Source organism: Mastigoproctus giganteus, chromosome 3 (assembly GCF_048544385.1).
Source record: "Mastigoproctus giganteus isolate SK-2022 chromosome 3, ASM4854438v1, whole genome shotgun sequence".
NCBI lineage: Eukaryota > Metazoa > Arthropoda > Arachnida > Uropygi > Thelyphonidae > Mastigoproctus > Mastigoproctus giganteus.
Window position 1 is genome coordinate 161,952,661 of NC_143577.1, and position 17,080 is coordinate 161,969,740.

Below are 17,080 nucleotides of genomic sequence, written 5' to 3' on the forward strand. Positions count from 1 at the left end.
TGAATGGGAGTTGGGAAGAAGAGTATTAAATTTGTGTTATAAAATGATTTTCTTGCCCATTGTTACATATATTGCTTCCTTATGGGTTAAACATGTAATAAAAAGAAGATTTAAAGCAAAGTTATATTCTATTCAGAGAACAATTTTATTAGCTATTCAGAGGGTGTGTAATACTATGTTGATTCACGCACAACTCTTGGCTGGATATCTGCCATTAGATTTATATGTGATCTATAAATCTAATGGCAGGTACAGTAGAAGAAAGTCTCTGGTGGTGGTGGTGGTGGTGGTGCAAACCCTGGATTGCACCTGAACTTGCCAGGAGCTCCCCAGCATATAAAAAAAAAAAAGCCTCTAGAAGTTAGAAGGGGAAGACGTGAAGAGTGACAGTGGAGGGGGAGGGAGGAAGCAGAGCAAGACTGTTAGGGTGAATGACAGGAAAGCTGTTTACCAAAAAGTAGGAAGTTAAAGGAATAGAGAGGTACCCCTGTGGAAGAAGCCAAGCATCCACACCGGTGGGGGGGGGGACCAGACAAGAAAAGTAAAAGATTTGTGGTGGTAGGGTCCACCAGGTGAAAAATAGGGATGGGAGGTGGGGGAAGGGATTATGGATAAGTTCAGAATAAAGCATAGGGCTAGGGTACTCTACGTTGGGCAGAGATCACACTGAGGACAGTGGTTCCCTATGAATAATCCCGCACAACCAGACGAGCTCTAGTCAGTTTCAGACATCCCATGCTCAAATGAGAGAGAGAGAGAGAGAATGGTGTCAGCAGTGTAGGGATTCCATGTAGATTGCCCCTACTGCAGTCCAATTTGGTGGGGAAGACCTGCTAGAACAACACATACTAACCATTTATTCCCCTCAATATATAGCTATCATATTAACAATTACACAAGTACACTTTTTTTTTAATATTATTTAAGGACAGACAGTTTCTAACAGTACATAACACTCACTCACTCATTTACCTTGTTTCATCCATCATCACACATTTAGACAGGAGACAAGTGCCATCTAAATGAAGACATCTACCAAGACAGGACTTTATTATTATTATTTTTTTTGAGCAAATCATAGTGCATTCACACAGTCACCACATAATTGCACAAGTGAGCAGTCTGTACACTCTCATTTGTACTGTTTAATCTGGAGGTAACATTACATTTTTGTATATATTCAAGGTATAACAGTCAACGTGTATGGGACATTCTCATTCAATCTGCATTTATGCACATTCAACTCATTAGAGACCACCTAAACTAGAGACTAGATTAGTCACTAGAGACCACATGGACCACATGCTATCTAATGAGAGACCAGATAATCCTGAAACAGGATGTCACAGCAGTCACATCTTTAAAAAAAAAAAAAATTATCCAATTAAGCAACAAGTTTGTTCTGCTGCAAGAATTAAGATTATTACATTATCTATGCAGTTTAAATCCTGCTGACTATAAAAATAGCAACTTGACAAACCTGTCATATTAGGGGCACCAAAGAAATGCCTCGTGTACCAGTGGGTATCATGAGACATTAACTATAAACTGATATCATGTCCACAAACTTACCAGAGTATTCTTTGATAAGTTTGCCTGTTTTGCTGGATGAAAAACCTTCATTTCTGGGGGGAAAACTCCTTGTATCCATCCTCATCAGAAACTAACTAGCTCAGCTACAGAGTTAGTCCAAAGCTGAGTTGGTTAAAAAAGCCCATAAAAGTTCCTAACATCATCATTGACAGGAGTTAAACCTGGACCTTTTCCAGCCAGTGTGGAGAGCATGATTATAACCACTCTGCTACCTGCAAAGAGTTGCAAAAGGACGAGATAGTCCTGCAAGCATCTTATAAAGAGACAAATGTGACTACTTTTTTATGGATTGTCAAAGAGAAATGCAACTGTTGTCAGGAGTGCCAGTTCACTTTATTAATATCCTGTTGCAGCAGGTCTAGAGGCCTCACTTTAGGAAGGATAGAGTTGCTAGAACGAGTACGAAGGGCAACACGATTGGTGAGAGGAACAAAGGGGTGTGCTTACGAAGAAAGCATTAAGTTCTACAAGTTGCAGCATCTGGAGACTAGGCATCTGCAAGGTGATCTGATCGAGGTGTATAAGGCCTTGAATGGTTTGAGCAGGCTCAATGTTGACGAGATACTTTCGCTTGCTCAGATTAAGAACCTGGCATAGATTCAAACTGAGGAAAGACAGTTGTAGAATAGATGTGCAGAAGTTTGCCTTTAGCCAGCGGGTAGTTGATTGCTGGAATAGACTTCCATCTGTTGTTGTGGAACTTGATAGCTTAAATAAATTTAAGGCTGAACTAGACAAACATCTGGAGTGACCATATGGGTGAAATAGCAAGGTTTTTTTTTTTTTTTTGGCTGATGCTGTATAAGCTTGCTTTCTTGCATCATATGCCTCAACTAATGCTAATGCTAATTGAAGGTTAGGGCACATAAAAAACGAAACAAACAAAAATTTGTAGATCCATTACCAAACCAAGCATAAACAATAGACGTACAAAAGATCTAACACTACACTGAAAGAAAAAGTACAAGTTACAAATTATTAAGAATGTAACCTGTAAGAACACTTATTGTTGTGGTCTTGCCTGACCCATTATGTCCAAGTAATGCTGTAATCTGTCCTCGAAATACTTTGAGAGAGAGATTCTCAACAGCTAATTTCTTTCCAACTCCTGTTCGAAATGTCTAAAAACAAATAACAATTACATATTAAAATGTTGTTTTAGTAATGAAATGAGATTTATATTTATGATAATTAAAAGCACAATTCCAATACATTTAATAATTCTTATATGGCATACATATAACTGGTTTTTAGGTTAAATAGCTTTAAAAATGAAAACTTAATTTGTTGGTTATTCTTGAAACAGTATGTAATTTATAATATGAAATCATGATATTCTATATTAGCATCCATACTGTAATAGCAGTATAAATGATAAAACAATTTTTCAGAAGTGTAATAATTATAACACAGAAATAAAAAAAAGATTGAAAGTTTGAAGATTTTTTCCAATTTTTATAAAACTTCTAGTACATTGAGTTTTATGAAACTTAATGTACTAGGAAATGTGCTTAAAATGGCAGATTGGCTCTTGTTTTTGAAAAAAAGTAGTTTTTTATATTTATACAAGTAATTTTTTTATATTATTATTTATACAAGTATTTTTAATTTATATGGCAGTAGGACGTAGCTACGGATATACCTGTATCAAACAAAGGGACCTTTTTAACCTTTCGCTTGTATTCAACTTTGGGAATATCCCTTTTCACCATCCAACAATAATTGGCTAACATGGAGGTACTCCATTTACTTTTGTATCTTTGTTCCAGCACTGCGATGTCTTGACGGATGAGCTCACTATGTTCGCTGCTGATGGCACCACATGTACTAGGAATGTACATGTGGTGCCATACAAATTCCACAAACTCAGTTTGGCCGGGAAGAAATAAAGGTGTACGTACTAGAAATACATCTTCAATGATACGTTGCACCCCAGCTTTTCGTAAGAAGTAATGAGATCTTCCACAAGCTGCCTGTAGTTGCCGGCTTTAACATTTGCTAGAAAACCAGTCGAAACATTTCGAAAGGCTTTCCACACTGACATCTCGCTATCACTAAGGACACGTTCAAATTGTTTGTCTTTAAAAAGTTGCCTTATTCGTGGACCAATGAAAATGCCTGCCTTAATCTTCTCTGTACAAAGTCTTGGGAATTTCTCTTGCAAGTATGTGACTGCAGGACTGTTCACTTCCAAAGCCTTCATGAAATTTTTCATCAGCCCCAGTTTGATGTGGAGTGGTGGAAGCAAAACTTAGAAAAATAGATTTACTCCCTCTCTTCTTTTGTTTTACTGTGGGAAGGTTATTTCACACAATCAAATCCGGTGACTGCTAAATGCTGTGCTGTTTCTTGTATTCTCTTAATTTTGGGAACTCTTCTGACTCTGTGGTCCTTCCAGAGTATAAACAGAAAATTTTGTTTGTTTGAATGCTGTCCAGATAGCACCAATTATCAACTATTTTAGTGTTCTTTTAATTTATTTTGTGTTCAAATTATTTTTCTAAAGTAGTAGTAGTGGCGAAGAAAGCAAGCACATGAACTTATGTAGCATAAGCCAAAAAAAAAAAAAAAAGTACTACAACAATTAGGAGCAAAAACAGTTTCCATTCCCACACCATAATGAATTACTTTAGGTAAAATAAAGGACTACTTCTGATTGATTTTACTGCAAGGACTTTCAAAATAAAACATCTGCACAAGGAGAAAACATGCGGTCACTCGAAAGTAACAAGTAACCATAGTAATTTGCATTCAAAGATACGCTATACATACAGTGATGTTTGAAATTTATAATGCAGCTCAATTGCCAGTATTTCTGGAGGGATTATTGAAAAGTACATGTTAGAAGCATAAAATATTCTCTGCTACCCACAGAATAACGAATTATTTTATAACTTATAAAGCATTTATCAATAGAAATATTTTCTTGAAATTTCGTTAGAAGAAAAAATATACATCCAGAGAATGTGCTATACCGATATTGTTGCCTACAACAATTATGTAAAGCAATAAAGCAAAACAGAAATAGTAATAGAGGCATGTGATGCAGAAAGCAAGCATATGAGCTTATGTAGCATCAGCCAAAAAAAAAAAAAAAGAAAATTCACACAACCATTAGCTCTAAATGTTTGTCCAGTTCCAACTTGAATTTATTTAAGCTATCAACTTCCACAATGACAGATGGAAGTTTGTTTCAACAATTAACCACCCACTGCCTAAAGGCAAATTTCTGCACATCTATTTACAACTGTCTTTCCTCAATTTGAATTTATGACCCTTAGGTTCCTAATCTGAGCAAGTGGAAAAATCCTTATACACCTCAATCAGATCAACTCGCAGGTGCCTAGTCTCCAACTGCTGCAATTTGTAGAACTTAAGCCTCTCTTGTTAAAGGGAACCCTTCATTCCCTCACCAATCTTGTTGCCCTTCTCTGTACATGCTCAAGCAAATCTACATCCTTCCTAAAATGAGGCATCCAGACCTGTACGCAGTACTCAAGGCGTGGCCTGATCATAACCTTATACAGAGAGACAATCACCTCCTTTTCCCTGCTAGAAAAATTCCTGTATATCTTTGACAAAACCCCATGACCTGCTCTTGCACCTGTTTGCATTGCTCAGAAAGCTTTGTATCTGACTGCACAATTATCCCCAAGTTTTTTTCATTTTCTACCACTGTCAGTGTAGTACCACACAGTTGGTACGTTCCTCTGGGGTTACTTCTACCCATATGCAATACTTTGCATTTGTCAATGTTAAACTTCTGTTGCCACTTCTCAACCCATTTGCCCAACTTATCTAGATCCTGCAGTAGAAGACTGCCATTGCTGTAATTAATATCCCTGCCAACCTTTGTATTATCTGCAAACGTCAACACTAAGCCTGATATACCTTCATCAATATCATTGATAAATATAAAAAGAATCAGTGAGCCCAACACCGAACCCTGGGGAACTGTACTTTAGTATAAGTCTGCACTTTAGTATAACATTAGTCCACGAAGAGCAGCGCCCATTGATTACCACCCTCTGTCTTCTCCCACTCAACCACCCTGTTATCCATTGTAGCAACTTACCCTTAATACCACTCTGGTCCAATTTGTACAGTAGTCTTCCATGCACAAAAGTGTCAAAAGCTTTCCTGAAATCCAAATATATGAAAACAAAATTATTTTTTTGAGTCCAGTTCCTTTGTAACCACATCATAATATCCAATCAAATTTGTCAGACAAGACTTTCCCTTAACAAACCCATGCTGTATCTGAATTATTGCTGCAGTCTTGTCTAGATGATCCTGCAATGCATCTTTCACCAGTGACTCAGAACAGAAGTTAAACTAACTGGTCTGTAATTACTCATGTCACCCTTTGATCCCCCTTGGTGAATTGGGGATACATTGGCATATCTCCAGTCCATGGGGACCTCCCCCGAGTCCAAGGATACTATCATAAATTATAGCTAAGGATTTGCTTAGTTCCTTTGCTGCCTACTTTAATATAACTGGATAGATCCCATCCACCCCAGGTGCCTTTCTTATGTTCAACTTCAACAATTTCTCCTCCACTTTGTTCTCAGTTACAACATCATCAAGCACCCTGCTACAATTTGATAACCGTGTGGCATTTTCAAACCTTAATAACTCCTCATGTGTGAATGTAGGTGCAAAATACTCATTCAGTTTGTTTGCTATCTGAACGGGATCATCAACAGTCGAACCATCGATATCAAGTAGACCAATCTGATTCATACCCTTTCTTTTAGAATTTATTTAAGTAAAGAAATTCTTTCTGTTTTTCTTAGCATCCTTTGCCAAAGATTTCTCGTAATTTGCCTTCGCTTGCCTAATCTCCTTTGTGACTTGATTACAGACTAGCTTATATCTGCCGTAGGTTTCTGTGTCGCCTAAAGATATGCATCCCATGCATTTTTATTTTTCTTCTCTGCCATGAGTCTCATTAGTTCATTTGACAACCATGTAACAGAGCTATAATGCAAAATATTGTTAGAAAGTAATAATGCACAACTATTTGTTATCCAAGAAACAGTTGGGTTCATTTTTTTTTCTCTCTGTATCACCTTGGTAATGCTGAATGACATAAGTTTGGGCAGTCAATTATTGGCTCAGTGTGAGTTGATTTGTTTTAGCCAGTGTCACCACAATGACGCGCGAAATTCAAACAAATGCAGCGATGCTTCTGTAATCAAGGTGAATGCCTGCTTGTTTTTTGCAGACATAATTAAAAAAATGCATACTTGATCGTGCATTTTTTCTGTTTTAGCGTTAATAGTTTTTTCCGAAATTTAAAGGCAGGAAATCAAAGAAAACACTTCTGTTTAGGTATATATTGAGAATTTCAATTTTGTAGATTGAGTAGAAATTATAGAAATACAGTAAACCCTCACTAATCTGGTTACAGTTAATCCAGATGTTGGATAATCTGGATTGAAATATGAAAAATTCTGTTTACAGTTGAGTACTTCGAAAGACATGGGATTTAGGAAGGCAGATGAGTCACTCTGACTGCACAGAGAGAGAGATGGACCATGCATTACATTGTCTTCCGTTTTTTTCAGTATCGTTGTTGACACCGAGTAGGACAGATGTTGCTTATATCGCTTCATTTGCGTACTTCTGTATATGTATATATGTACATAAGTTAATGTATTTTATATAATTATGGGTGCCAAAGATTTGAAAAGTGGAATAAAAAGAAAACATGTTACTTTAACTATCATTAACAAGCTCAAAGTGATAGTACAACTTGAAAATTGTGTTCCTGGAAAAGAAATTGCTGAAGAATTTGGTATTGGCTAATAGACTGTGTTGAGGAAGCTTTCAGAAGATTAGACTGGTCACAAAAAGGAGTCAATTTGAATGGAGAGTACCTAAACCATTTACGATTTGCAGATGACATTGTGGTCATAAGCCATGATCCCAAAGAATTAGAGGAAAATCTTAATCAGTTGTGCACAGTTAGTAAGGATTTTGGACTAAAAATGAGTATGGCTAAAAAAAAGTAATGATGAACAAGAATTCCACAGAAAGGGACATAATGATTGAAGGAACAGTAATTAAAAAGGTGGAGTCATATACTTATCTGGGACAAGCTATTACCTGTAATAATGATAAATGGCTGGAAGTCAAGAGAAGAATAAATTTTGAATGGATAGCATTCAGGAAATATAGTCACATACTGAAGAGCAATATCCCAGTTTGTCTGAAACGTAAAATAATGAACCAATGTATACTCCCCACTATGACTTATGGAAGTGAAACTTGGGCACACACCAAAAGAATGGAAGAGAAGCTGAAAACTACACAGCGAAGAATGGAACGAATTATATTGGGAATCAGACTGTTAGATAAGAAGAGAAACACATGGATTAGGCAGCAAACTCATGTAAAAGACATCCTTATCAAAACTAAAGAACTAAAATGGTCTTGGGCAGGACACATAGCTTGAAGACATAATGACAGATGGACTAAGAAAATAGCAGAATGGTACCCAACAGGAGCTAGAAGAAAACCTGGAAGACAACGGCAGAGATAGATAGATGAAATTCACGAGTTTGTGGGTAGTAAATAAATGGATGGCCATTGCACAAAACAGAAGGAACTGGAAAGTTGCTGGAGAGGCCTTCATCCTGCAGTGGATTGAAAATGGCTGATGATGATGATGATGATGATGATGATGAATAGACTGTGTTAGATATTAAAAAAACAAAAAGAATCTATAAAAATGTTTTCTTCAAAATTCGATGTGGGAGTGATAAAAGCAGTGTATCAAATAGATAGACATTAAAAAAGCCAAAATAAGTGTTGCTAGAAGAAACTGTATTTAAGTGGTAATTACAGCAATGATCAGGCGACGCCAGTGGCACTTGATAAATGTATAAAAAGACAATACATTTATCCATTGATAGAGGGATAAATATATTGTCTTTTTATAGTTTTTAAATAAAGGCTTTACAGTGACATTTTTTTATTTGTTTTCATCAGCACTACCTATATTTTATTTATTAAATTTTCCATTTACTTGTGTTCTAAGTTTTTGTTCTTTTAAAGCTATCTTTTGTTTCACTAATCTGGATTATTGCTTAATCCAGATGACCTCTTCCTTCAGTTAATCCAGATTAGCAAGGGTTTACTGAAATTAGTTTTTTTCAGGTGGGCAATTTTCAAGTTAGGTTTAAAAATTGAGACTAATATTTAATATCTGTCATTGGGTTTTCTTTTCCCCAAGACAACTGATTTTTACTATTATATTAGGAGCGAGTTAGAAATTTTGATAAAAGGTAGATAGTTGGTGTGATTTAATTATTTGAATTTGCTTTAATTCCTTTGCTTTTCATAGGCATTAAATGCCTAAGTGCTTTCAGAGGTAATGTCTCCACAATCCTTGGAGATAAACCACGCCCACCAAGCTGCCAACCATGGCCGTAGCATGGTGGGCATGCTTTATTTATTTATTCTTTTGTTTCATTGGTCAATATATGAGGCATGGATGGGATGAGGAAATGTTTCAGTCTACTGTTTCTACTTTCTAAGAGACAATAAGTGTTGATTTCTTGTTTCCTTGTGGAAGTTGTTTATTTTTGATCCACAGTGCTTTTGTGAGTGACATGGGCTATTACAGGTAAATAAAAATAGTTTATATTTTAATATTTAAGTCTTTGTAGTTAAGTATTCAACCCATCATCGATCATGTCAACAAGGTGGTAGATGACTTTCATCAACCAGTGAAATACCACCACTTTGCTTATTGGAGGCTTGAAGTGGTGAAACCCATGTTTAGTCTCTAGAGCAAAGTTTCCGGCATTCCCCCCCCCCATACTTCTCCTTCAACCCATGCACGGTACTAAGTACTATAGGTTTTGATACCTTTTGTGTTTGGGGTTTTCATAAAAAAAAAAAAAAAAAGTGCTGAAAAGAAAAAGTGTCAACAGTATCTGGTTGAATATCTAGCTTATGGTTTTATTGAAAGCCCATTCGACTCAAGACAGCCAATGTGTCTTATGTATAATTGCAATTTTTCAAATTAGGTTATGAAACCATCAAGACTTTTAGATTACTTAAAAAGGAAACATTCTGATAAAGTTGGTAAACATCGAATATTTTAAAATTTTAAAACAGAATTTTGAGCAATGTAACACTGCTACTTCCTTATTTAAGAAGAACACAGAAACAAATGATGATGGGATGATTAAATCTTATAAAATTGCAGAAATCATTGAAAAAACTGGAAGTGCTCATACAGATGCTGAGACTGTTATACAACCTGCATTAGAGACTGTAATTTCAACAGAGATACATCAAAATCCTTCCAGTATTTTAAAATCATTGCCATTAAGCAACAATTCAATTCGAAGACGAATCGATGAGATGTTAGTTAACAATGAAGAGCAGCTAATTGACAAACTAAAAATGAGAAAATTTTCTATTCAGATTGATGAATCCACAGTTAATGACAATAATGACAATTTATGATGATGATTGTAAATTGCAAGAAGAGATGTTGTTTATAAAATCTTTAGAAACTGATGTACTGGAGCATCCATTTTTGCTGTGGTAAAAACATATTTTGATGAAAAACAAGTACCAATGGAAAATTTGGTATCGTGTGCCACTGATGGTGCTACCTCCATGGTTGGAAGACAAAGGTTTTATAGCCCACCTAAAGGAAGTATGTCCCAAAGTTATTGCAATAAACTGCATTGCGCACCAACAATCATCTGGTTGCAAAAAATATTATTCCAGTTCTTTATCAAGAAGTCACATAGCTAATATGATTGCCTTTTCAGAAAATTTTGTGTTGATAATGAAAAACAGTATGTGAGGCTTCTTTTACATACAGAAGTCAGATGGCTTTCTAAAGGAAACTATCTAAGATTTTTAAACTTTTTGATATGATAATTAGTTTTTTAGAAAGCGAAGGAGACACAGATTTAGCAAAGGAGATCTGCAAACAGAAAAACAACATATACTATATGGCTTGGATTTTTCGAAAACTTAATGAAGTATCACTTCAACTTAAAGGGAAATTAATTACAGTGATAGATTGCAAACACGCATTAAAAGCCTTCACTGAAAAACTGGAAATGTTTGAAAGCAATTTAATGAGAAACAATTTCATGGTATGCAAGAGTTAACTGAAATCAACAAATCTCACACCGAGAATGATCTTAAGAATTATTCAGATCACATGTGTTCTTTAAAAGGTGTAATGAAAAATAGATTTTCAGATTTATTTTCTTTTGAAGTGAAGCCATGGATGTTAGCTCCAAGTGCATGTGATGCCCGGTCTGCTATTGAAGAAATTCAAGAAGAACTCATTGAATTAAAATGTAATGAAGGATACAAATGTGGAATAGCTGAGTTGTGAGGACAAAAAACAACTAAACTTCTTTATCCAACAATGTGGTCTGAAATGGCCAAAGTCCTTCTTTGTTTTCCAATGTCTTATATGGTAGAAAGTGGATTTAGTTCAGTAAATAATATATTTACAAAGGAAAGAAACAGAACTGATATATGCTCAAGAGGAGACATTAGAATTAAACTTAATAACATCATACCAAACAATGAATTTTTAGCTAAGAAGCATCACGCTCAGGGATCCCACTGAATAAAAAGAGTTCGTATAAAGTATTTTCTTCTAAAAATATTTCTTAACTAAAGGTCTAAGAGTCTAATTATCGCTCCCTAAAGGGAGCGATAATTAAAGAATTTTTCAGAAACCATGATCTAGATAAGGCTGTTTAGTTATGGTTCAGACACAACATGGGTTTGCTAATTAGAAATCTTGTCTGACCAATTACATTTGATACTACAATGTAGTCACAAAGGAACCTGATGATAACTTGATGCAAAAAATAATTTTGATATCATATACTTGGATTTCAGCAGCATTGTACAGCAGCATTTTATGTTACACATAAAATGCTGCTGTACAAATTGGAGCAGAATGGCATTAAGGGAAAGTAGTAGTAGTAGTAGTGGCATGTGATGCAAGAAAGCAAGTGTATGAGCTTATGCAGCATCAGCCAAAAAAAAAAAAAAAACACACCATTCCCTCCAAATGCCTGTCCAGTTCCTCCTTAAATTTATTTAACCTGTCAACTTCCACAACGACAGATGGAAGTTTGTTCCAGCAATTAACCACCCACTGGCTAAAGGAAAATTTCCGCACATCTATTCTACATCTGTCTTTTCTTAAATTGAATTTGTGCCCCCTTAGGTTCGTAATCTGAACAAGTGGAAGGATCCCATCAGAATTCAGCGTGCTCAACCCATTCAAGGCCTTATACACCTCAATCAGATCACCGTACAGGTGCCTAGTCTCCAGCCACTGCAATTTGCAGAAGTTCAGCCTCTCTTGGTAAGAGGATCCCTTCATTCCCCTCACCAATCTTGTTGCCCTTCTCTGTACACGCTCAAGCAAATTTACATCCTTCCTAAAATGAGGCCTCCAGGCCTGTATGCAGTACTCAAAGCATGGCCTGACCATGTCCAAGTTTGCAGATGATATGAAGGTTGGCAGGGTTGTTAATGACAGTAAAGATGGTACGCTGCTGCAACAACATCTGGAAAAGTTGGGCTGATGGTCTGAGAGGTGGCAACTGTAGTTTAAAATTGATAAATGCACAATACTGCATATGCGTAGCAGTAACAGCAGATTAACGCACCAACTCTGTGGTACTACACTCAAGGAAGTGGATAATAAATAAGACTTGGGGGTAATTGTGCTTTCAGATATGAAGTTTTCAGAGCAGCTCATGGGGTTTTGTCAATGATATACAGGAACTTTGCCAGCAGGGATAAAAAGGTGATTATCCCTTTGTATAAGGAATTGGTCAGGCCACACCTTGGGTACTCTATACAGGTCTGGAGGCCTCATTTTAGGAAGGATGTAGAGCTGCTGGAACAAGTACAGAGAAGGGCAACAAGATTGGTGATTGGAACAAAGGGGTGCTCTTACCAAGAAAGGCTTATATTCTGCAAACTGTAGCGTCTGGAGACTAGGCACCTGCGAGGTGATCTGATTGACGTGTATAAGGCTTTGAATGATTTGAGCAAGCTCAATGTAATGGGATTCTTCCTCTTGCTCAATGATGCATTTGCATCTCTTTTATGTATTTAGACTCCATAGGATCAAAGCAACCTTACTTTTCCCAGTCAGTATCAGATAGTTCTGCTAATAATGGTATGGAATTTCCACGTTCTTTCCATGATAATATTTCCTTTATATGGTGAATAAATTAAGAACCAAAAAAGGAAATTACTTTATAAAGATGATAATTTTTCCCCTAAATAAAATGTATAGTAGTAGTAGTTATCAGCAACAATAGTTACCTTTGTTAAATTTGAAATCACAATTCCTGGAGTTTTACCAATTGGACCTTCTTCAAAGTTGTCAGATTTTTCTTCAATTTCTTTATTTATCTGCTCCTGAGACGTGTTTGGCATGTATCCAAACCAGTATGATTTCTAAATGTAAGATAGCATATATAATTTTATTGGGTCATTTTAAACATATATTCCTGTGAAAAACATGAAGGTTATAAATAATCATTTGAAAATAGCACAACTAATGGAGAGAAAAAAAAAAAAAAAGAGTACTTTCATTACCTCTGCTATTAAACTTTAAGCTAATGGAAATTAACCAAACCTGAATAACTTGTGAAGATAAGAGGCACTCTTAACTGAGTACGAGATGCTTATTGCAGAAGTGGGACACAAATGCTAATAAATCAAGGACTAATAAAAAAATAAAAAAAACTGGAGCCATTATCAATCCACTGCAGGATGGAAGCCTCCTCAACAATTCACGTTGAGGGAAATGGACCATAATCTGCCACGCTGGTCCAGTGCGGGTTGGCAGATCGACCGTATTTAGCAATGAGGAGCTTGAACCCCGGTCTACTCAAGGAGCGTGTGCTACTGCACTCCCGCTCCTGACCACTGGGTTACGGAAACCCTCAAGGACTAATATCCACATGCAATTAAATGTGCTAACAAATAAACTTAAAGATATAATTAGCTGAAACTAACATTTTGTGGCTTCCACGATTGCTATACTTTATCTGAGATGATAAGACATGTATATAGAGTTTTATACATATGCATTAATACTAGAAGGGACAAAAAAGGGAAAAAAAAGGCAACAATACCATCAACACTAAAGATGCTAAAGATATATTGTTTGACACTATACTGTTCATAAACATATAATTGCAATGCAATGTACAAACATATAGTTGCACATGCAATGACTGTCACCAAGGGCAGAACCAGGATGGGGGGACACACACATCAGCAACATCTCACAGGATAAAAAAATACTGATGTTTTGCTTCAATGATTCAATTATTAAGTTTTCAAGCATGAAAATTAAACGAACAATAAATTATTCAATTTATTATTTAGAGACATGACAAAAATAGATTAGTATTACTCCTACAGTGCAAGGAAGTCCCAGGCTTTAACTTCACAAGCCAAAAAAGAAAAATAAACTAAATAAAATAATACCTATATGTTTCCCTCCTCGTGTAGATACCTATTAGGCTGACCTTCGAATTTCTTCATAGTCTACTATTTATCAAGATAGTTATTCCAGTAATTAACAACTCATCAGCAAAAAGAAAACCTCCTACAATTCAATCAAAGTTAGCCTCTTCCCCCACCGTAATTTTAATTAATGGTCTCTAGTTCTAGAATCATTTATAACTGAAATTTGCCTTTATTCACTAGGCGCCTCCGTAGCCAGGTGGGAAGGAGCAGCAGTTCGTAGCACACGCTTCTTGATTAGACCGGGGTTTGCGCCCATCACCACCAAATACGGAGGATGCAGAAAGGTCAGGGAATGACCACCGCATATCCCGGAGCAATGTGGCCTTAGTTGCTAATGCTCCTAAAAACCAAACAAACAACAACAACAACTTTATTCACTTTACTGTTCCCTCTGAAAACCTAACAGACCTCAAAGAGGTCTCCTCCAAGGTGCCTAGTTATCAAGCTTTGTAGACCATTTCAAACTCTTATCTTATATGGGCATCTTTTTCAGATCTCACAGGATGGGTTGTTTATCTCTGAACTGCCTTGTACATTGAATATGACCTTCCTATATCTACAACCAAATGCACAATGGATCATTGATAGGACACCACATATCCTCCTTGTGGCTGTCTGCACTGCACAAAGAACTTTCGCGTGTTTAATTCAATCGCATGAAGCATACGTTATTTTGATCATTTCACATCATCTGCAAATTTCGACATCATGCCTTCTATCCCTTCATCAATGTCACTTAAGAAAATTAGAAACAAGACTGGTCCCAGTATCAATCCTTGTGGATTGTCACTTCTTACATTAGCCCAATCTGAAGAATAATCATTAATCACAAACCTAATGCCCTGCATCCAACTCATGATTTACTGTCAGAATAACTAACCAGGTCAGTTAAACATGAATGACTTTCCATTGCATTACATTGCATTTCTTACAGAATTCCATTTCTGTCCCTGTACTGCGCCATTGATTACTGCCATTATAATTATCCCTATCACCGAAGTCTGATTGCCTGGTCCATTGTCACCCACTATGCTTCTAGAACTGCCTCTACAGGGTGTCTCAAAAATATTGGTACAAACGTTTAGGGGAGGTAGGTAACATCTAAAGGAATGTGAATCGCATAGGAACCCATAATCAAAAACGTCACGGGAAAGTAGTAGCAGAGGCACAAGAAGCAGAAATGACACAAGACAGTAATTAGTGGCAAACATTTATTTCACAAAATATTAACAATGGAGTACGAGATGGATGCATTTTATGATGTTACAACAGATTCTCGAAGGTTCCACCATGAGACGCGATGCATTCGTGACACTGACGCAGCATGGATTGGTGGACACGGTTGAACACACCTGGAGTTTCTTTGACAGTAGCAGCAGTGCAGATGAATCTCGCCATGAGAACCATTTCCATCTCCACAGGCGATTCATACACGATAGATTTAAGGGCCCCCCCCCACACAAAGAAATCAAGGCTCGATAAATCAGGTGAGCGTGGGGGCCAGGCAACAGGTCCACCACGGCCAATCCATCGACGTCCAAAACGCCTGTTCAAAGTCACGAACAAGGAGGCACAATATCTCCCATGTTGTTTACTGCTGCCCTTGAGGAAGCTTTCAGAAGATTAGACTGGTCGCAGAAAGGAGTCAATGTGAATGGAGAGTACCTAAACCATTTACGATTTGCAGATGACATTGTGGTCATAAGCCACGATCCCAAAGAATTAGAGGAAAATCTTAATCAGTTATGTACATTTAGTAAGGATTTTGGACTAAAAATGAATATGGCTAAAACAAAAGTAATGATGAACAAGTATGCCACAGAAAGGGATGTAATGATTGAAGGAGCAGTAATTAAAAAGGTGGAGTCATATACTTATCTGGGACAAGTTATTAGCTGTAATAATGATAAATGGCTGGAAGTCAAGAGAAGAATAAATTTTGGATGGATAGCATTAGGAAATATAGTCACATACTGAGGAACAATATCCCAGTTTGTCTGAAATGTAAAATAATGAACCAATGTATACTCCCCACCATGACTTATGGAAGTGAAACTTGGTCACTCACCAAGAGAATGGAAGAGAAGCTGAGAACTACACAGCGAAGAATGGAGCGAATTATATTGGGAATCAGACTGTTAGATAAGAAGAGAAACACGTGGATTAGGCAGCAAACTCAAGTAAAGGACATTCTTGTCAAAACTAAAGAACTAAAATGGTCTTGGGCAGAACACATAGCTTGAAGACACGATGACAGATGGACTAAGAAAATAACAAAATGGTACCCAAGAGGAGCTAGAAGAAAACCTGGAAGACAACGGCGGAGATGGATTGATGAAATTCATGAGTTTGTGGGTAATAAATGGATGGCCATTGCACAAAACAGAAGTAACTGGAAAGTTGCTGGAGAGGCCTTCATCCTGCAGTGGATTGAAAATGGCTGATGATGATGATGATGTACAATGTATTTTAGGAAAGATAGGGCAGATAGAAGGGGGTCATGCTTCTTATAAAAAGCAGCCTGAGCGCAACAAAAGCTTTCCCGGAACCAGATGTTTCGCGTTATTAGTATACAATCTATATGGCATGAGATAGTTGGAAGAAAAGGTATAATGAGAGTGGGAGTAATCTACAGGCTAGGTGATTGTGAAGATTATGGTGAGAGCCTCTACATGCAAATGGAATGGGCAAGTAAGCATGAAATGTCTTATTATGGGTGATTTTAATATGGCTCTAATTGATTGGAGCAAATGGGAAGGAAACTCAACATGGGGGACAGAATTTTTAAATCAGCAAGGTGATTGTTATTTGTATCAACATGTCAGGAAAAGTACTAGGGAAGAGAATATTCTAGAATATTCTCTTCCTCAAACCATTCAAGGCTTTATACACCTCTATCAGATCACCTCACTGGCGCCAA

At 36.8% G+C, this 17,080-nt stretch overlaps 1 protein-coding gene across 1 annotated transcript in view; it reads right to left on the reverse strand.

The window, feature by feature from the left end:
* The window catches only part of LOC150088371 (phospholipid-transporting ATPase ABCA3-like), a 335,787-nt gene that overhangs the window by 280,460 nt on the left and 38,247 nt on the right, over positions 1–17,080 (reverse strand). Inside the window, exon 4 of the mRNA XM_090370138.1 lies at positions 2,585–2,714. Within this exon, the coding sequence (XP_090226264.1) occupies positions 2,585–2,714 (130 nt within the window). The remainder of the gene's footprint in view (positions 1–2,584; positions 2,715–17,080) is intronic.